Source organism: Apostichopus japonicus, chromosome 19 (assembly GCF_037975245.1).
Source record: "Apostichopus japonicus isolate 1M-3 chromosome 19, ASM3797524v1, whole genome shotgun sequence".
In the NCBI taxonomy this organism is placed as follows: Eukaryota; Metazoa; Echinodermata; class Holothuroidea; order Aspidochirotida; family Stichopodidae; genus Apostichopus; species Apostichopus japonicus.
Genome location: NC_092579.1, coordinates 28,428,480 through 28,450,006, shown reverse-complemented (window position 1 = coordinate 28,450,006; position 21,527 = coordinate 28,428,480). Strand labels below are relative to the sequence as shown.

At 36.0% G+C, this 21,527-nt stretch overlaps 2 protein-coding genes across 12 annotated transcripts in view; one reads left to right on the top strand and one right to left on the bottom strand.

Annotated features, from left to right (window-relative positions):
* The window catches only part of LOC139959999 (somatostatin receptor type 2-like), a 147,525-nt gene that overhangs the window by 118,329 nt on the left and 7,669 nt on the right, over positions 1–21,527 (bottom strand). Inside the window, exons 1-2 of one of the 7 annotated variants that reach the window (XM_071957986.1) lie at positions 4,593–4,779; positions 2,787–3,003 (exon numbers count right to left, since the gene is read on the bottom strand). The exons of 2 other annotated variants lie outside the window; for them this stretch is intronic. The gene's annotated coding sequence lies outside the window, so the exon portion shown is untranslated. Of the gene's footprint in view, positions 1–2,786; positions 3,004–4,592; positions 4,780–21,527 lie in introns of those variants that run through there. 4 more of the 7 variants (XM_071957984.1, XM_071957988.1, XM_071957985.1 and 1 more) reach the window with 4 other exon arrangements.
* LOC139960459 (uncharacterized) lies at positions 12,409–19,966 on the top strand. 5 transcript variants are annotated; one of them, XR_011790527.1, is made up of 7 exons: positions 12,409–12,791; positions 13,337–13,426; positions 14,301–14,466; positions 14,643–14,833; positions 15,975–16,133; positions 16,927–17,044; positions 17,668–19,966. XR_011790527.1 is itself a non-coding variant. In XM_071958826.1 (4 exons), the coding sequence occupies exons 1-3, from the start codon at positions 12,777–12,779 to the stop codon at positions 14,807–14,809; spliced, it is 348 nt and encodes a 115-aa protein (XP_071814927.1). In that variant the 5' UTR covers positions 12,409–12,776; the 3' UTR covers positions 14,810–14,833; positions 15,975–16,139. The 5 variants fall into 5 exon arrangements, 1 of the variants encoding a protein (XP_071814927.1); XR_011790525.1 differs by lacking the exon at positions 13,337–13,426; XR_011790526.1 differs by having other exon boundaries at positions 12,409–13,426.

Below are 21,527 nucleotides of genomic sequence, written 5' to 3'. Positions count from 1 at the left end.
GCTCTTTCCTTTCCTTCTAATACGTGTCCTTTTTTAACGAATAAAGATGCTAAGATAACCTGAAGTCTTCCATGAGACGATCACTTAAAAAGTCAATTAATTCCTCCATCTACGAGCTGTTGATTGGAGTTCAGACCCTGTTTTTTTACGTCAAATTCTATTTCGCGTGACTCTGAAACGTTTGGTAATAAATAATACGACTTGAATAAAGTCTTAATTGTAACGTTAATTCTTAATGAGGTCATCTATTTTAAATGTTTTGATCTTCTTTGCTCCCATTTGCAATCTCTTTTTATTCTCTGTAATGCTTTTTCTCAGAGGTCAAAAGTTTATACAAAAAAAAAAGGAGAAAAATAAAATTCACAAATTGCATTTATTTTTCTGTGAGCTAAAATCTAAAGCGCACAATTTTCAAATAAGAAGATGTAGGTCATTCATTTCGAATGGAACCTTCTGCATTTTTAATATTTTTTTTCTTCATAAATTAACTGAGTCAACAAATGCTACATGCTACATCCTTAGTGTAGGAAAGGTTCGGTAAGGGTACGATGGTAAAATCGCTGCTTGTTATCAGTTAGTTGTTTGATATATAGATGGTTGTGACGAGAAACTCCCGAAAGAGATATACGAAAAGTCTTCTTTCTCTTAAGGGAAGTCGAATCGTTTTTATGTTTCCGCACAGACGTTGTACGACTTGAGCAAGTTTAAAAGTAGCAAGATATATGGCTGTCATGTGAATGTTCTTAAATTTAATTCCGGCTAACACCTCTATATATCGCACTATGAATACCACTTCCTCTACTGCTACAGCTTCTGCACCACCACATATACAACTGCTTATAATGCTACTGATATTAGTACTCCAACTAGCAATATTGCAATTTCTATCACAACCACTATACTACCATTATTACTACCACTATACTGCTACTGTTACTACTACTATTAGAAACTACCACAACTACTACTTCTAATTCCGCATTGTTTCTATCACTACTTCTCATACGTCTAGCACATTTTCTGTTATTACTATTGTTATTATTATTAGTAGTAGTAGTGGTAGTAGTAGTAGTAGTAGTAGTGGTAGTAGTATATTACTACTACTATAATGCTACTACAATACCAATACTACGGCTACTACTAATGCTGCCACCAACTACTACTAATACTACTACCACAGTACCACTACAACTACCACTACTACTAATACTACTTCTACTAGAACTAATATCACTACTAATACACCCTTCTTAATAGTCTCTGACCATGTTCTATGCATTTGTACTTTTTAATTGTTCAGTCGTGAGCATTAAACACACGGAGTCATTAAAACTGCCATCTGTTAAATGCCAACACTGCAATGAAAATTCTACTCCTCAAGATATAAAACAATGCTCCAATAGTTTTCATTTCCTCTCTTGTTTTGTAATCTTTTGAAATATTTCAGTCCATATGAATTCATTCCATGCGACATCGTCAGAGGGTAAAAAACACACAAAAACAACACAAATATTCATTCCTCAACTCTGTCGCTTAATGGGTCTATATATGCGCAATTAAAAATCTATTAGGCGATATATGAATTGCTGAAATCGTGCGTAATCACGCCGCTCATTTGGGATTCTATTAGTCGAAACCTATATGCACATTTCAAATTAGACGCCATACATTTGAACACGCGGCAGATAGTCTTAACTTAAAGATGTTATACGATGCGCATATTTTTGTCATCGGTCACGGACATATAAAATCATTAAAAAATGGTCGAAATCAAATCATTGCAAGTCAACGCTCAATTGCATCCTTTCGTCTACGTCTTGAAGCCGAACCCAATTGTGATGGTTTTTAATGCAGTCGGCTTTGTTATCGCTAATTCGGTACCATGTCTTCAGCCTAAAGATCCGTTTCCGCGAAGGAAATTATTCAAATCATTTTCTTTTCTGTAAAATATCTTCTCAAAAAACAAATTACATTTCGATAGTCATCATATAATAACAAACTTCAATTGAATGAAAAGTCAACTGCATTGGTAGAATGGGTACCATTCATACCAACAGGTGTAGTGGTGAGTAACGGTACAACCAATTGGAAACCAGTACTGGTACAACAAGGTGAGTACCAGTAAGACAAGTCTGGGTTGAGTAGGGATAATGAAAGATTGATTGGAGGACCAGCACAACAAAAGAGAGATAATACAATATGGTAATACAGATCATGCAAGTAAGTCGATCCCATGTATTAGGTTAAAAAATGTCGGTTAAACAATGGTTGAAAACGTCACCTAACTTATTAGTTTCTTCCAAGTGATTTGCTGTTTTTAAGTATCTAAAGAGTGCGAAAGTATACTATTCATTTCATCTTTAAATCATTTATCGCGATCAAAGAAATTAAGCTTAAAAGGGTCGTTGTCTCCTCATATTTGCAAATAGATACAATTAAAAGGGTTTTATCTTTCTTGCTTTCTGCTTTCTGTCTATTAATAGCAGATATATATGTACTTCTGTACAATTCATTAACAGATAATTTTTGAGAGTAAAAAATTGACTCAGATTGACATTTACAAAAGAAGATGAAGATCGATGGTGCGTCCGAACAATCTAATCTCGGCTCTCCATTGACATTAAAGTCCTTTGAGAAACCAGTCGTAAATGGAGCACATCGCAGTACTTATAACTCTCCGGGGCTTTACTAAGGTTCATTAAAGAAGAAAGGGACAAGATTTCTTCTTTCACTCTCTCTCTCTCTCTTTCTCTCTTCATCAATAGAAATAGGTCTAATCTTCTTACCTGCCTGTAAAAATTCTCATTTTCCATCATCTCTAGTGGTCATCCGGTCACCATCTTGAATGAAACCTCGCTGTTTAAATTTAAACAACTGACTGACTGAATCGGGCGTTGTTTAGCCTTATATTAGCTGCTAACTCGAGTGTCAATACAAGCAGATATTATGAGGTACCCTTGGGAATTTCCTCTCTTTTTGGACGGAAATACAGCTAACTTCTATCTTAACGAAGAAAAAAGGGAGAAATATCGCTTAAAGGTGAACTAGCCATGTTGAATCCAGTAAGAAAAAGTGTCAAGGGATAATTTAAGTGCAGACAGCTCACACGCAAGGTCGATGGAAGGTGTAAAAGCGGTAGTTTGTAAGTTCTTCATGCGGTGAGATGATCTAAATGTTATATCTCTATGATTGGCATTACTTAACTAACTGGAAAAAGGTGATCATTTTTATTATCATCATCAATGAGTAATTTTAGGCTGTACTGTCTAGTACTGTGTGTTTCGCATTATTTTGAGTTCTGTCCGTTGCGCGCGTTTTGAGTACTGTCTGTTGAGACCTCTCCTTTTTTTCAATATTATCTGTTACGCACAACATTGATTACTTTCTGTTGTACACTGGTTTGACTTGTTTTTGTACAGTTATCTGCATTCCTGAACTCTATACCGTAAAATTGTTTAATTTCTTGTAATTCCTTTCATCTGCAAAAACCTCCCAAGAAGCCTGGGTTAACAATTATATATCACAATAAATATCGCCTTCATGGCCCATTAATAAATATTGCAAAGAGCAGGTACGATTGAAAGTGTAATTTCCATAGAATGATATTGATATTGCCTAACTTTGTTAGAACTTAAACAGGCCTTTCGCATATACCAAAGGCTAAATAGTCCCAACATTACACACATGTAAAATGGCACACTGTGACAGTTTTAATAATGGTACAACTGCCATTAACTTGTCACTTATCTAAATGAATCATGAGGAGTGAGGTTCAACATTGCCCTATGCATACTTACTAGCCTAACGTAGGGCCAAACATTAGTCTATTCGACTTTCATTTAAAAACAAACCTGACATATATTATATAGATAGATATGTCCATGTCCATCCCCTTTTCAACGGACTTGAATGTTACAATTTTCAGTTGTATAATTTGATATGGTCAAACTTTTTAATAAGGTTGTAACTTGACGTAGCCGAATGCAAGGTCTATAGCCTATAAAATTAGGCGAATAAGGTATACCCTCGGCGAATCCATATGCATTTGTAAGTTAGTCTTTGAAAATGTTCTGCACTTCACCTCAGCATAGGGTAACGTTTCCAATTTATGCTCACACAAGACCTATACCTTAGGCCTACATTATAATCAATAATTTAAATAATATTATTTATGGCCTAGCCTAACAGTCAAAATTATTCCTAAAGTTAGACTAACTTTGCTTAGGCCTCGTTTAATAGTTCTTTTAAATTTAATGTCGGTTGGTCATGTACCCGGCCTAGCCTGGGCTTAAGTTAATACAAATTAAATTTGACTTCAAACTTCAAGGTTAGAATTGGCCTAATTAGACAACATAAATCAGTGCTTGTCATTTGAACGGTGCGTATGTACTTGACCCCATAGGCCCTACTTAAATAATATACAAAGGCCCTTTGAGTGCCACTAATGCTAGGTTATTAACTTTTGTTTGGCCTAGCCTATATGATAGCAACGACTATCTTAGGCTAGGTCTTACGTAAAACTCCGGCCTAGGTTATGCTCCAAACAGAAGATACATAGCGGAACTGGCGTTTGTACTAACGTGTAACGTTACCTTCAATGTTCAGTTGGTAGTCCTTATCAATTTCTATGGTTGTTATAGATATAGATGACTGATAATATGCACTAATGAAACCAGCGACTAAGGTATGAAGAACTTTGCAGAACAATCCTATTTGAAGCAACTGGTTGATTTGATGACTACACGGTCATCTAACTAGCAACATGACACTGGCTTAGGCTAGTCGATATAGGTAAACCACAATTTCTATGAGGTAAACTTACGTTAGTACAATGGTAGGCCTAGCTTAATGTATACTGTTAGACCGGCCACAGACAATATGTAAAGTTCTGTGGTGTAGACCACAGAAGTTTATACATAGAAGCCATTGCACCTGCTGACAACAGTACGCTTTGCAGCTGTATGAAGGTCACTCGCGCCATCTTGATACACCCAAAAGCAATGACTCGCGTAAAGGTTATAGTAACGAGGATTCGACGAAATCCTGGTCTTATCGTCAAAATATGATTCATTTTCACATATAAATATACTCTAGAAAATAAATTTTTGCACTATATTTTTGTGGAAAAAGATATACCAATGGAAATGAATTACAACCGTGTCGGGTATTTACCCGCTGCTTACAAATTGTTCTTACTTTTTGATAAGAAAAATTTACAGCATGTTCGCAATGTTGTACAATGTTATAGGGCACAAAGCCCAATATATATCATTCACCATGCTAATTTTGATTAGAACGATATGTTGAGGAGACGGCCTTACAGAAATATTTGAGCCCCTGGGGAACATGTACTCAGAGTTGAAGCGGCACCGACAATTAATTGGGAGGCACCAATAATTAATGGAGAGGCAAAATACTCATGTGCTGTTATGAACAATATATGTGAATGATAAAGACTGCAATTAAGTCGAATTTTCATGTTGAGGTAAAATATTTTTATTGCAATTTAAGTCTACAAAAGCTGAAGCTCAGTGAAAGATGTTCTAAAAATTGCTGCATTGTTTAAGTGAAAGGTACCTCACATTAATAAAGCAACCACGGTGCCATTATTCCTGTGTATAAGTTCATGATGCAGGTGTTTGGCAAATTGGGCAACACCCAAAACGATTTTGGGTAGACGTTTCTGACTATTTCCACTAATGGACAGATTGCCCAAGTGAAAAACTGATACAGTATAGAATTATCTACTTGCAAAATAAAAGTTATCATTGAAGAAGAAATAGAAATCCTCTCCAAAAATATCCAATCCCCCCCCCCCAGATATAATGTTTTCAACAAAATAATATGTCACTTAACAATGATTGACATGCTGTTTCTATATTATTTCACAAGGTGCATGCTTTTCTTGAAAAATATTAAAGTTACAATGGAACAAGGCTACATCATACATGTAGGCCTATAAACGTGCGTTACAGCATTTTTAGCAGTCTGCCATAGTACATTGTTGTCTACTTAAAGGAGTCTCTTTCTTCTGTAATATCATCATTGTTTTCATTTTATAAATTAATCTCCGTATTGTAACTCTCAGTTGCCTTCTGTCATGCATAGTGACTCACATGTGCATACTTTCCTATCCTAACAATTGGATATAGCCTAGGCTATATGCCTATTTACTTCTGTAGCTTTAATACAACGATAACTTTATAGTTATTCTAGCAGCAATCAGTACTATAAAGTTAACTTGTATAGCTAGGCTATAGGCAAGCCATATGCTATCGCCCGTCTGTGTCACTGTCATTGAAATGCCAAAGGACAGACACATTCTTGCGGTAATCTCATATACTGATCGATGAAAATTCGGCTACATCCTACGAGTTGTAGATTTGTTCAGTTAAAAGCCGCATTTCAATTTCTTGGAACCTTGAAAACGTCGTTCGACGTACAGTATGTTTCTTTTTCAACAGAGACATGACCGTTTTCCGTTTCCATTCCGCACACGTATACCCTTAGAAGTGGCTCACAATTCTGTGTATTTTTATTTATTTTGTATTTTAGGAATTTCTTAGAATCTGGAACCTTCTGAGCACTTCGGTGCCTAACGTTAAGATTCTACGTAAAATAGCAATGTAGGTTGACGCTTTTGAGTGATCTGTTGATCATCTTTAATTTGCTGCAAGCGACAAGCCGGAAGTAGAGACCCTATAGTAGGGTCTCTAGCCGGAAGTGGCTTCTATGTATTTCTGTGATGTAGACCCACGCTAAAGGTATCACACCACAATTAGAGTATAGTGCACGTCCGCCTGAGAGGTTAACCTTTGTCGGAAAATAACCCTAAAGAGACCTATTGTATTGATCTTGAGCATTTTCTGAGATACCACCATTCTGTTCTATGCTTGGACGTTGAAGAGGATGAAATAAACTACTGATGTTCTGAAGATCTGGAGGGTTGAAAGTGGTTTAAGGTATTTTAGAAAATCTTGGGTGAAACAAGAAGTTTCCGCAGCGTCAGCTGGCAGATGGGTTGGGGAGCACAATGATAAACTTTGAGTTCTTCTATCTCAAAATCTAAACAGTCATGGTGGCAAAAGTTGAAAGTGTTGTGTGTGATATCCCAAGCCATCAGCTATCATATGGTGGGTATAGGACATGTCAGTTGAAAACTTTCATCTATGCTATATCGGCCTTTTAAAGTGACGAGTTTAGTGTGTAAGTCAATGGGAGCGATTAATTGTGGTGTGATAACAAAAGAATGAAGTTGGGTCAATGTTGACGTTAGTACTGACTTCTGAGCACCAGATTCAAAGCGCCGTACAAAATCAAATAGCTACCGTATATAGACACTCAAGAGTGTAGTATTAGGAATATTATTTTGTGCATAACATAATAAAGGTACACAGAATCTTTTGTTGCGAACTTTTTCTCGTTGTTTTGTTTTGTCCTGCTGCGCATAGTTTGTTGAGTAGACTAGTACATGTTACACTGTTAGAGTGTTATCTCTTGCATCTAAGTCTTAACAAGTGCGTCAGTTTGTTTGGTCGCCCTTGTGAATACCAACCAATCCTTTGTAATCATTCCTACATGATAAGCTAAGGGAATTTAAAGTACGATATGTCGGTTTATTTTGCTGGGTCACTCCAACACTTGTTAAATGCGACCCCTTTGTGTACTGAAAATCGATAACCATCTAATACTTTCTTGCACCCACAACCCCCCCCCCAACCCCAACCCCAACCCCTCTCCAAACCCCTCTCCAAACCCTCTCCCTACCCCCATCACGCAAATTCACACTCTTAAAGTAACAATATCAACAAATTTGCAAACAGGGGCCGACCGTACATAGACCGACCACATTTTCACAGAAGCAGTGTGCCTATAGATTATCGTCTTATATTGCATATCATGAAGAAATGATATTGAAAATGTTGTTTGGAAAAGCAAAGTACTAACAAATTCCAACTTTCTTAGGGGAGAATAGAAACTTTGATAGAGTTCCGAACACTATTATACCTGTAAAGTGAGCTTTATAGACAAGTTGTGAATTACGAAAACAATTACGATACGCGATTAGATTAGGCTTGTAACATCCCGGCCCCATGTTCACACCTCATCCTACTCCCTTGCCACACTCAAAATCTACAGATTTATTTCCTTAATTTGCGTATGAAAGCCACCGATTACATGTCGGACTATACGTCTCCACTGCGTACATCTGTAAGGACATTTCTAAATTTCCATTTTCTTTCAATTACGATACATTGGATCCCTCCCGCTATACGTCTTTCAACTGTTCCGTCTCGATTGCATCATCACCGGACATGATACATAAATACATAATTATACATAATTCTAGTTGAGTGAATATATGGCCGTACGCGGAAAACATTTATCTGAATTGACTAATACAAAGCAATCAGTTGCAATTCTTAGCCGGAATACTCTTAACTTAATGCACCGCATCCCCAACATTACAAGTAATCTTTTCCATTCGCTCAATTACTAGATGAAATGTATTAAGTTGTTTCGCCCCGTTTTTTTTTTTCCCGCGACGTAAAATATTCTGAAAGGTAGAAATAAACTAAGACACCTTCCCGACCTTGGAAGCGCATTATTCAAGGTATTACATTCTTAATTTTGAAAAACTACCTCTCCAGGATAACTCAAGATTAATTTATTACAAATTTAAGGGAGTGAAAGTAACCAAAAAGTCGACCTTGAGTTTTCTTTGAAAATATTTAAGCCTTTGTTCATAATAATAATAATTGTTAAGACAAAAACGGTGCGGAAGTGCTTGCACAAAAAGATATCAGCGTTTATAAAGCATGTCATAAAATATGCGTTGCTGTAATGGGAATGATGCATATAATATATACATATGGGGATTACTATTATTATTACTTCATTTATTTCACATTTTACCTGTTTTTATAGTTTATCGACGGAGGCTACGGCTTAAAGGTAATAAATTTTGATTCAGTCATTCATTATCTAGAGTGAAAATGATATTAGGGCGGGTCGCTGTACTTTGCCAATAAAATTACAACGAGAGAGAAATCCATCGAGTTGCATATTATATACCTCATCGCCAGCAAACCGTTGTTTAGGAGGAGTGTTTGACACAAAATTGTGCTAACATTCGACATTTAACCACGTGAACTTTGACCTCGGTTCCCATGACAATCTCATATTACGATAGTACTTGCCATTTCCATTTCACCTGTGAAGGTTCTATGTCAATAATTATAATAATATTCGATTTATGTAGAGCTCTACACAAGCGATAGGTAACAATGCGCTTTATAGACGTTATATATTACCCTGGTCTATTATATCATGTCCCAGAGACAATCACTCCAGGCGGCTGCAGTTATAGACTGTGCCCAGTGACAAGTTGCCTCGCAGGTAACCAACTCACCCCTGTGTGGAGCGAGGCTATTGAGATAAAAGCATCTTGCTCAAGGACACAACGTAATGGCAGGAATCGAACTATCAGTCCTTGGGTTTTAACCCCTTCCCACCAAGTTTGAAGAAAAGCGATCCAGCCGTTTGGTAGGCACTCTTGACACAAAATTGGACGCGCGCAAACAATGACAGAATGACACCCACACACACCAACACACTCACACGCGGACACGCTTTGACCCCTCCCTCAGGCATGGACTTCCGGTCACCCTTGGGTATCCCACCATGGGTGAATCCCCGACAGTAGGTACTCATGAAAATTAACCATTACCATGCATGACAACTGTTGCTATGGAAACTGACATAGCTGTATATGGCCGAGCTGGCTGTACTACTGTACAATAATCTCATCCTCCCTATATGGGAGCGATGATAATAAGAGTGTTCAACCATGTTGACTGCAAAGACGGTACGGTATCTGTCGTCTTGGAATCTGAAGCTTGAAAGGACATTAACCAAAGGAATGTTACACTATACCTATATAGAAACGACTCACTGAATAATGAGGAAATAGACGGATTATACGTATACGACTACACATTATTATCTGACTTAAGATTTCCTTCGAGCCTCTGAAAATAAACGTTTAATATATATCTGGTTTAATTTCTGTGCAAATGTTCCTTGGGTATTGTAAACATTACTTGAGGTTTCCATGGCAACGTAACGGAACCATTGTATTTCTAATTCTTACCATCCACGAACGCATATAATATATATATAGCCTTTATATATAGCCTACATATATACATATATATATATAGCCTATATATAGCCTTTATATATATATATATATATATATAGCCTTTATATATATATATATATATATATAGCCTTTATATATATATATATATATAGCCTTTATATATATATATATATATATATATATATAGCCTTTATATATATATATATATATATATATATATATGTATATAATACTAAAATTAAGAAAAAATGACAAATTTATCATTACATATATAAATATATATATATATAGCCTTTATATATATATATATAGATATATATATATATATAGCCTTTATATATATATATATAGCCTTTATATATATATATAGCCTTTATATATATATATATATAGCCTATATATATAGCCTATATATATAGCCTATATATATATGTATATAACACTAAATTTAAGTAAAAGAGGACAAATTTCACTTGAAGTGATATTAGTAATTCACAAGACACTGTCTTTAACCTGGTTCTTTTTGAACCGCTTCATTCACGAAATAACATCTCCATTGTCGAACAGATATTATCAAAAATTCATTATATATGATAAAAGTCTCTCGACATACGCCACAGGACACGATCGTAATCTTACAGAATTAATTTAGACTATACACCAGGAATAGTTCTATATCAATTCATTAAGTCGACTATAAATATAGAACGCGGTTTGTGTAAAATTAACTGTCATTCTACAAATCCCTTGTTGTTTAACGTATGACGATATTACCAGCAGGAAAACAGAAAAGAAAAGGTTACGTCATTTAACCTTCGGTCATATCGACATAATCGGCGGTGGGGATGGGGGTTGGGGACACTCGTCACAAAAACTGTTCCCTTATGAAATGTTTAATTCTGCAATTCTAACAACATCACTCACCGAGGGAAATTTTGAATTTATCTCTGGTGTCATTCTCCTACAAAAATGTCGTTAACGATATATGTAACTACACGGTGCTCAAATCTGCTTATGGGATGTCACTCGCAAGAAAAATATAAAAGAGGGAGGGGTTTTTCCTCCACAGTATATCGCTGGGCTTTGCACCTGGAAATTTTTCAACCCATTCATATACTGAGAGTTCTACACGTACATCATTTTTTTTGCCTATCGATAAAGATCCAAGATGAGAGATATTTATCCGAAGTATTCTACACAACCCCGGAGGCCATTTTGTCATTATCTTTGATTAAGATTAAGCGTTGAGTTTTGATTCAGTCTAGAGCGTATATAAACCATGGTCAGAATTCGTGACGCTGTCCTGCGGTCGTGCAGCAATGTGGAATCATTAGCATATGACTATAAAAGACAATTAAGAAATGACAATCTGTAAGTTAACTTGATCGATAACAGGTTCTTTCGTTTTCGTATGTTTTTCTTATTTTTGTTGTCTTACTTTATTTATTACACTTATATATACATACGTTTGTCAACAGCACAGCGGACGATGCCCGGGGCGTCATCAACACATCAAGTGGCTCCGTAATATTATTCGGTGAGTGCTGCAGTCTACTATAATAAAACTGTAAATCATACAGCTCATGGGGCCTTAAGGTAATGAGTGTAATTTCGTTTTATTTTATTTCTTAGATAATCATAAATATGACAAAATATGAGTGAAAGCATATGGAGGTAAATATGGTGTTGACGTTGTTGTTATTACGTTCTTCCTAGATCAAAATTTTCTCGTGCACAGAAGGTCAAATTTAAATGTCCTGGAAGTATATATATATTCTTTTTCCATGCACATTATAATGAAAGACACTTAATTCCCGCTGGTCACCACAGCCCATTCTTCTGCCCTTCCGGTCAGCCCATCCCCCTCCCCCACCCCAACATACTCGGAAGTAAAAAACAGTACAACGACCCGAGTGATAGACACCCAAATTTACCCCCACACAGCACGAATTTAGAAGATTGGTGCTTGCATGACTAGTAATTCCATTTTGGATGATTTTGCCTTTAATTGTTTGCCAACATCCGAAGCTAGAAAAAATGTTTGCGGTTGTGGGATGAACGAGGGGGGAAGGAGGAGGCTGAGGGGGTCATTTCAGGACCATCAAGTTCCCCTATATAAGACCGAAGTCATGGGGTTTCCAGCTATACGTCTGTAACTTCCCCCTATGATCCCCATCCTTGCCAAGTTTCATGTAACATGGTTCTCCTATATAAATATGCTGGGTATAGAATGGACGTACACTCTTAAAACGTTGGTTAAAAAACGAATGGTATAGGACCCCCGTTCACTTAATTGGTTAGTTTGTACCCTTAAGTTGGTTAACCGGCAGTATTTGGGCTATTCCAATAAGTGTGTACATTTCACAGCCCGACGTTTAACCAACTTGTTTATAACTTTACCGCTCTCTGAGTAAAAAATTCGCGAGTACACATATATGTACACTGTACGTACATCAGCGCAGCGTCTATAACACACACTACATAACACGTCATGCATAGTACGATCCCTGACAGGGTGGTTTAGTAATCAAGATTACAGCTAACGCCATGGCAGATATCGAAGACAGTGCTGTCTTGAATTTCTTGAAAAAATACGAGATCGAGTCCCTACATGAAACTTTTATCGGTAAGTGTAGCTTAACATCGGTAAAAAGTTTGAACTTATGTGGGCACTGAGACCCCCAGTGACAGTATAACGTTAGGCTCAGAGGCCAACGTTAGGCTTATACTAGGCTAACGTTAATACTAGTACTATACTAGTATGCCTAATACTAACACTAGTAATATTAGTAACAGTATACTACTAAACTGCCACTGAGTTTAACACAGTGCTTTAATCGATGTTAAATGTTATGAATCTTTTTCGTGTTTTTCACCATATAGTGTTGTTCGTGTAAACGACATAGGCCTAGGCCTAATTATTAATGAAAATGTATCCTTTTAAAGTCCAAATACAAAATCTTTGACCTATTGTCTATAGCCTAGCCTAGTGTATACACCCTATTTTCAAGTGCCCTGGAGACCAAGAGATATTTTTAATAGAATTTATAATAAAAATTATTCAATATGGTTATGTTTCTGAATGGATTGTTTCAATTGTCAATAGATAGGCCTAGGATACAATTTGCTGTATTGTTATCAACATTTTACCTATTTCCTTTTAATCTACAGGCAAAGCTCCTTTATTAAGGCAGCGTTAGCAGCTCAGCAGTTGTTGATTTGTTTCCCTTTCTGAAGGATCCAGAATCTTCCTTGGGTTATGTAAGCATGTTTATGTTCTAATATCCCTCGGCTTAGTTGTCATTAGCCATAGTATAGACCACTCTCGTTGTTGTGTTGAGGTGACTAGTTTCCTTTTTCCTGCCCTTTCAAAATGTCTCTAAAATGTGGACCACAACACACTGCCCACAATATCACTACTTTTTGTCATCTGTAGTCAAGTAATATAATCTTCTGTGGGTTCTACCAAGTAACTTGTTCATCTCATAGAGGACTGTGATACTGAAATCTATTTTTAATACTACCAGGATTATATAGGCATCATTTAACTGAATAATTTCTAATTGAAGTCAGCACTAGGGTGACAAGGCCTTTTAATATGTTAAAAATATCAAAATGGTTGTTCAATTGTCACATTGGGAAATCCAAAAACTGTAACATAGGCACTGGTTTTCAGTGGGCTTCATCTCTCAATCTAACCAAGGTATTAATGAAGTTTGTTGTTCAGTAGGTACCCTCATTATTCCATAAAATATCAGAATTCTGCAACTTATTGATTATATGTGCAATTAGGGTCAAACCCATTACTTTTAGGCTTATCACTTAAAATCAATTGTCATAGTGTCCCCTGGGACAATACTGTTTCATCAGTAAGCATACAATATTATGTGAGGACAGTATGGAGTGCCACAGTGTCCTTAGTCATAGCGTCCATATTGTTACCGTGCAGTTGTGGACATGTACAAGACATGTTTCTGGTTTGCTGGCTAAAAGCCTATGTTTCAACCAGCTAGGAAGTTTTAAATGTTTGTGTACAACAGCTTTACATGTAGATCAATAAGTCTTTTTCTGAGTTGACTTGAATTTTGCTACCATACTTCAGTTTGATAAAAGAGTATGCTGATTTCATGTGCAGGAACCATGGTATTGCAAAGGTGCTGCAGGACGACCGGCGACAGGGTATCTAGAAGAGCACCTACGCTACGTACGCAAAAAGAAGATTGCCATGGTGAAAGATTCCCCCGGTGCATCAAGTCCACCTACTCCTTTGACTAAAGTGTCCACTCCACCAAAATTGAGAGGTGTGTAATAGGTTTTACTAACTATTCTCAGGATTTGACTTATCTCTCGTGCCATGACAATGATCAAAGACTGGCATAGGACACGTTATACCTACCACAACCATTGGTAACTTCAAAATTTGATGTTAAGGCATCTCTGTTTGGTAGGAAATATATGTTTTTATTGTCCTTGCCAGAAGCTGATCTGGAGAACAAAGAGGAATATGTGATGATGACTGAGTGGCTGAAATGTAACATGGAACCAAGAGAGAAAGTATTGGACTTCATGAGGCAAACTGCAGTTTACAGACAACAGCAGATCAAAGACCACTCAACTAACATTTCAGATATTCTGAAAGAGTAACAAAGGTTGTTAGACCGTGGAATGGTAACTATCAAATTTGATTTTTTGCTGCTTAATTAAAGAGAAATACGTAGGTGATTTTGCTTCAAAAATACTAAAGAAGTGAGCTCTGAATACACGAAGATACTATTCAAGACCATATCCTTTAACTCTTGAAAAAGGAAGTGGAAAAATTACTAGCAAGGTTTTGATTTAGCAGAAACACTGAAATTAATTAAGTCACTAACCTCACTGATGAGTTAATACTATATTTCACTTTGAAGCCTATTTGGCCAACTTAAAAACAGTACTTTGATTGTCTACATATCTAGTTTGATTGGAAAGAACTAGTTTCACTGCTTTTTTTAAATGATGGCATTATATTTTAAATCTCTTTTAATTTTTGTCTGGAAGTTTATGACAGTTATCAGCCACACAGTGAAGAAATGTGACTGACTTTTAATTTAACCTTAGGCATCTGGCAGATCAGTATGCTTTATAAAGACCAGATTGGGAATAAATTTTATTTTTGGATGAAAATCTTGCCTTATTCAAGGATATAGCTAGGATTTTAAGAAAGGTTGCTGATGTTGCGTGTAAAAAAAGGTATAGATTCAAGCGGTATAATATGGTTTTCAATTTGTACAAAGTTTTTTTGTTTTAATATGGTGTCTTTGCCATTCAGTGCTATGGTTTTATGTGCAATGTTTGCTCTGCATTTCTTGCAATTGTGTACAAATCTAACAACTTGTCTATCATCTTGTTACAGGGAGACAAGATAAATTATTCCCATGAATATGCTTATGTTCAGTAATGATATCACAAATGTTAAATATTGAATTTTTGCAATTCAAATTTTCCCCCCCACCACATTAAAAAAATATTTTGAAAAAAATATATTTTTGAGCTGTATTCCGAGATATTTTCAAAGCATATGTCAATAAATGTTTAATACTTACTTTTCTTTCCCAGATGTTTTCTAAATGTTATTAAACTAGCCAAAGGTATCAAGCAGTTGGATTTACCACATCCAGCTTCAACAATACTTAGTGTTTGTATAGATGCATGGAACCAGACTTTAACAAATTCAGTGAGAGGGATTTTTTTAATGGATCCTAGTGGAGGATCAAAAAAAAAGAATACGCTTACACACATTAAAGTATTCTATTTCCCTTTGCTCTTTCAGGTAGAACAAGATTTTTCAGTGCTTTGGCCTGAGCATGAGGATCACCTGTATGAGAAATGGGACTTGTACTACAATGGGATTATAGAATATGGCAAACAGGTTGAAAATTGGCAAGGCCTCTTGGATTGGAGTACGTTGACCTAGAGAGTTTGTCTATTGGTAAGAGTGCTTCTTATTTCAGTGCACATAGTTGAGCTAATTTAATTTTTGTATGTTGATCATTCCTTGCAACCTTTTACCACCATCACACTAGGAACTTCTGAAAGATCAGGTTTGACCAATTATCTGTAATATATCTGATCTTGTTCTCAAAATAGCCTTAGTTTACTTTTTGTAAAGACAACAACACTTCCTTTTCTTTTTTTTATAAAAATAATAAACTGAAATTGAACAAAAAGCATCAATGGGATCTGGTTCAGACAGAAACCAAATTGGGTTGGTGCAGATATATTCCCTTGCTTAGACTCCATCTGACCTATCTTTGGGATTTCATTTAAGCCAAAAGCTAGTGACTACTATAGAACAATAGAACACAAAATATGTCAAAGGTTCATCAGTGTTTTGAGATCTGAATATATAATAAAATATAAAGAGTAGATAACTTTGCAAACAGGTTGTGATAGCAGCACAACATTATGAATGTGGGCTTTTAAAGGAGACATGTATTATTGAAAATAAACATACACAAAATACCAAACAGATGCTAACTTATCTCATTACATTCTCATGATATGCCATTTTCTCATTGCATTCTCATGATATGCTATTTTCTGATAAAAATGACTTGAAGGACTTCTAGTTTTAGAGACAAATAAAGACAAGGGAAAATACAAATAATTTGTGCGGGTACTGTACGTGATAATGACAATTTATATGTTAAGTGGTCATTAATTGTGTTATAGTTTTATGCACAAGGAATATTATCTTTAGTTATGTTTTGTCACTTTCACAGATAAGAAGGAAACATTGGCATTTTTTCTTCTTCCAGTCATCTTGAGAGGGAAAGGAAAGGGAAAAAAGGATTGTGTTCAGTAAAAGAGGCAATCACCTCCTTCGTGGACATTCAACCAGTAGGTGTTTAAGCATTCATTTGTCCACTTGTTGAAGTTCATTGACAACATGCTTATGACATATGTTTTGTAGTTTGTGATGGATTGCTTGTAAAAGTGGAATCTCAACAATTATGCTGGATATGTGTCAATGTACATAGATGCTCCCAAGCACATGAACCATATTCCGTTTGGTTCAAAATGGATAATTAATATTCATGAGTGGGCAGGGCCTACTTGATATTACTTAAATATTGATTTCACAACAACAATAGGCTTGTCAAATTTTGCTCAAGGTAAATGACAGTAGTAGGATATGGGTCACAGGTGTAGCTGATTTTAAGGAATAAATTATGAGTTGGTGATAAAAATTTAATGATAGTAAAAGTATCTTCTAAACATGATAACTAAATAGTAAATTTCAAATGTATCAAACGTTCATAGTACTTATTTTTAAACTAGCATGTCATTGTAAGCATAGATATGGGTGGTTATTAAGTTTGGCTGTGCCAAGTATAATTTCATATAAAGTTTTTTCTAAATACAAATCTGCTAGAATGGAGGGGTTCTTGCTGTCACAACTTCATATTGATTGACAAAGAGCAGCTTGTGATAATTTTCATTTTTTTCAATTTTTCTCACAGGAAGTGGCTGATATTCTACAAATTTCAAAGACTATTGATGCCACAAAGAAGCCGCAGCCATTTGTTGTATGCAAAGGAAGTCTCTTGGCACCAACCCAAACATTTGTTATTCTAGAACGGAGGCCAGTCCGTCAAGAATCACTACTGAAAGCTATCGATTTCTGTTTCAAAGCAATGTACATTTTGGACATGGCTTACCAACCTTCATGCTGTCTTGTGTGGCAGTTCATTCAAAATGTGATTTATGAAATCAAAGAAGCACATGTGCCAAGTTGCATAAGAGATCTTAGATCATTCTTGGCCTTTAAAAGTAATTAGTGGCTTAAAAGGAAAGAATTGTAAGCAAGATATTCATGGCTGATATTCTACAAAGTTCAAAGGATATTGATGCCACAAAAATACTGCAGCTACTTTTGTATGCAAGGAGCCCTCTTGGTACCAACCCAGATATTTGCTATTTTAGAACAGAGGTCAGTTTCTCACAAATCTCTTCTATAAAAGCTGTCTATTTCTGTTTCATGGCAAATGTGCATTTTGGACATGGCTTATCGACCTTCATGCACAAGGGCGTAGGAACCGGGGGGGGGCGCCAGCCCCCCCAGTGAAAAATATGGGGGGCGGAAGTATCATTCCGCCCCCCCCCCCGCTCAGCAAGTCAGAAAACCCCTTTTTCATTTCCAAATCAGAAAAAAATCTCATTTGGAGCACCAAATTGCATCTAAGGCCAGGTGAAAATGCAAAATTATTTACAAAATGGAGTGGGTGTTGAAGTGTGCTATATTGCACCAAATTGCATCTGAGGCCACCTGGAAATGCAAAAAAAAATCCCTTAGACCCCTCCCCCAGGCCGGCATTCAGTCTTCAGCCCCCCACTCAAAAGTACCTTCCTACGCCACTGTTCATGCAGTCTTTTTTGGCAGTTCATTCAAAATGTGATTAATGAAATCAAAGAAGCACATATGCCAAGTTGTATTATAGCATTCTTTGCCCTGAAAAGTAAGAACTGCCTTAAAAGGAAATTGTAAGCAAGAAGCTCATATAATAATTGTAAGCAAGAAGTTTGTATAATATTACTATTTTAATATTCACACACCAGCATCAGGTGCAGATAGCATCATCTTGAAGGGACATTTAATTAAAACTCATGATATGACATATTTTTACATACCATGCTGGTACAAATCAAAACTTTCATTACTAATTTTTATTGGAATCCCGATCTGATCAACTGATCTTTCATGAGTGAGTAAGGTTTAATGTAGCTAAATTTCACCTACACATGTATCTCTATATGTGGTGAAGATATATACTATACATCCAAATACTGGAAACGAACAATGCACTGGCTGCAATGTACTGCATATATCATAAATATGTCTCTAAGTGTAATCATGTACACCACATATGTATGTGATACTCAATGTAATTCTTAATTAACTGTATGTATACTATAGGTAAACCTTGATTAATCAGATCATGATTGATGTTTAGATTCATAGATTGTTTATACATCAATTGATCTATAGTTACATATGTGAGATATTTAGTGTTACAAGTTTTCTATGAATACGGTTCTTCTTGAAGAGTAGAGGATTTTGTTTCACCTTAAAGGTCTGATAGAGCACAGCTAAGAAGTTGTTACATCCAAGAATATTTGTGTGTTGTTTTGTTTTGTTTGTATTTTATTCACATGGTTCAGCTGGTTATTGTTTTCAATAAAAACAAGTTCTCAAAATGTTATCCATCTGGCTTCTGTAATGTAACTGTGTGTTAATTTCTCAATATTTTTCAAGGAATTGTTTACTCTTTGCATTGCCATATTCAGCTGATTGTTGCAAACTAGGTCTGCATGAACAAAACTTGTGAGGAGTCTTTCAACTACATTAAGTAAAATTCACTGAGGGTCTTATCCATCACTGTCCAATATATTGCATTCGCCAACATATATTGGGCAATAAAGGCTCATTTAACTGCCCAACCCTTTTGTAATGGTAAAAGCCACTGCCCAATTTAAATATAGCAATTGCCCAATACAATGATTTTTAATTCCCCAATTTAATGATCCCTACATTTGTAAGTTCACCAATGATGGGCATAATTTACACAATTAATTTAACCAACAACTGTTGGGTACAAACTTATAGTTATTTTATTGGTTAAAAATGTTACCCAACGGCTGGTTAAAGCCGTTAACCAACAGGTGTTGGTTAAAATATCACCAATAAGTCGAATTTGACATACGTGCCCAGTGTTGGTTAAGGTATTGGTTAATTTTTTAACCAACTGTTTTTAGAGTGTACATAAATATATAGTTGGCCGGCTATGTATGCGTGTATGCTAATAATTGTGTGTACATGTATACACGCGCCTACATACTTATGTATGTAGTGTACAGCTCTCCAGACATATTATCTTCGATATATTGTACATTTTAACGCCCATGTGTAATTAGAAACCAAGTAGGTTAATCGTTCTAACCGTACTAATTACGTTGGAGACGAATTGTACTATGCTAATTATAGGCTAGCCACATCAGCTGCGGTAGAATTACAAGCCTATCCTTAATTACGGTAACTCTCATTTGAAAAACTTCTCTTTCAGACACTCAAGAAAGTATGAAAGTAATTCGGTCTATGCAAAGCCTATTTCATGGGACTAATGCTATAAACTAATAGTTTATATTTGCGTGCTGGTGAAGATATGTCGTAAATACAAATAGCGTGTTAAGTGCAACCGTTGACGGAGCCCTAATGACAGCCATGTATCTTAGAATTATATTTCTTGAATTTTGTTTCGGATAGGGGACCCTTTCTCATAGTGAAACAAAAAGACGTGAATTATTGTATAATAGAGAAGATTTTATCTGTCATCTTTTCTTTTCTTTTTATTTGTAAACGTTTTCTACTTGACTGATTCTCCTAAGAGTGTGTTGAAGACATGCTTCTCTGTACTGATGTAAATATACATGTATTTGTATTTATATATGTATTTGGTATGATCGTTAAAATACATATTGTGTTGGTGCATAGCAGAACTAAAACACCTGATACTCATAGCTGGTACAGTAACTACTGTTCATGTCCTGAACATATGTTACACACGTTACGAACACAAATAGTAATTACTGATGTACGGTTGTGGGACATGAACAGCAATGAGTCTCGGCTGATTAAAATCCTCTGAACCCCTAAGGCACAATATGCATATCCTCTCTCCCTCGTTATTATGCTTTGCATGAGCGACCCGAGAAAAGAGGTTTGATATATGTCCTGCCTGGAAGTATTCGCTGAAGCCTCTTGACCTTTGACGCCTCTTAACCTTTAACCTGTCGGGCCCTTGGGCCCTTATCCATCTGCCTCTTGGATAATCCGGCATATTATGTTGGACGGTGTTTACGTTAAAAGCATTAATACGAAAATGCAATAATAGGGTTTAAGCAATAATATGATAAAGATAATCCAAGGACTGCACTATGATTCATTACAAATAGTATAATATTGCACGTGCAGATACGGTTCACTACGGAAAAGCTTGATAAATTCCTTTCAACTCCTATAATCCCCTCCTCCCCCCCCCCCTTCACCCCCTCGACCCAATCGTCCATCGACCACCTGTGCAGTGCTTTCGGTAATTTTGAGTACTTAGTTGAACTATAATGTCTCATTTTAATGGAGTTCCTGAACTCGACTACAGTCCATTTGTATTTAGGAGTAACTTTGATAGATCAGTTGCCATCTTATCCCGGTAAATATCGGTACGTTTTGATAAAACACAATATCAAACATGAAGTCTTATAACCAAATACGTACAAGACTATGCATATTCATATTACCAAACTTGGACAACGTTATTTATTTAGA

Coding starts and splice junctions, on each gene's coding strand:
- LOC139960459 (XM_071958826.1), top strand. Junction 14,467..14,642: donor CACTCCACCAAAATTGAGAG/GTGTGTAATAGG, acceptor TGTCCTTGCCAG/AAGCTGATCTGGAGAACAAA.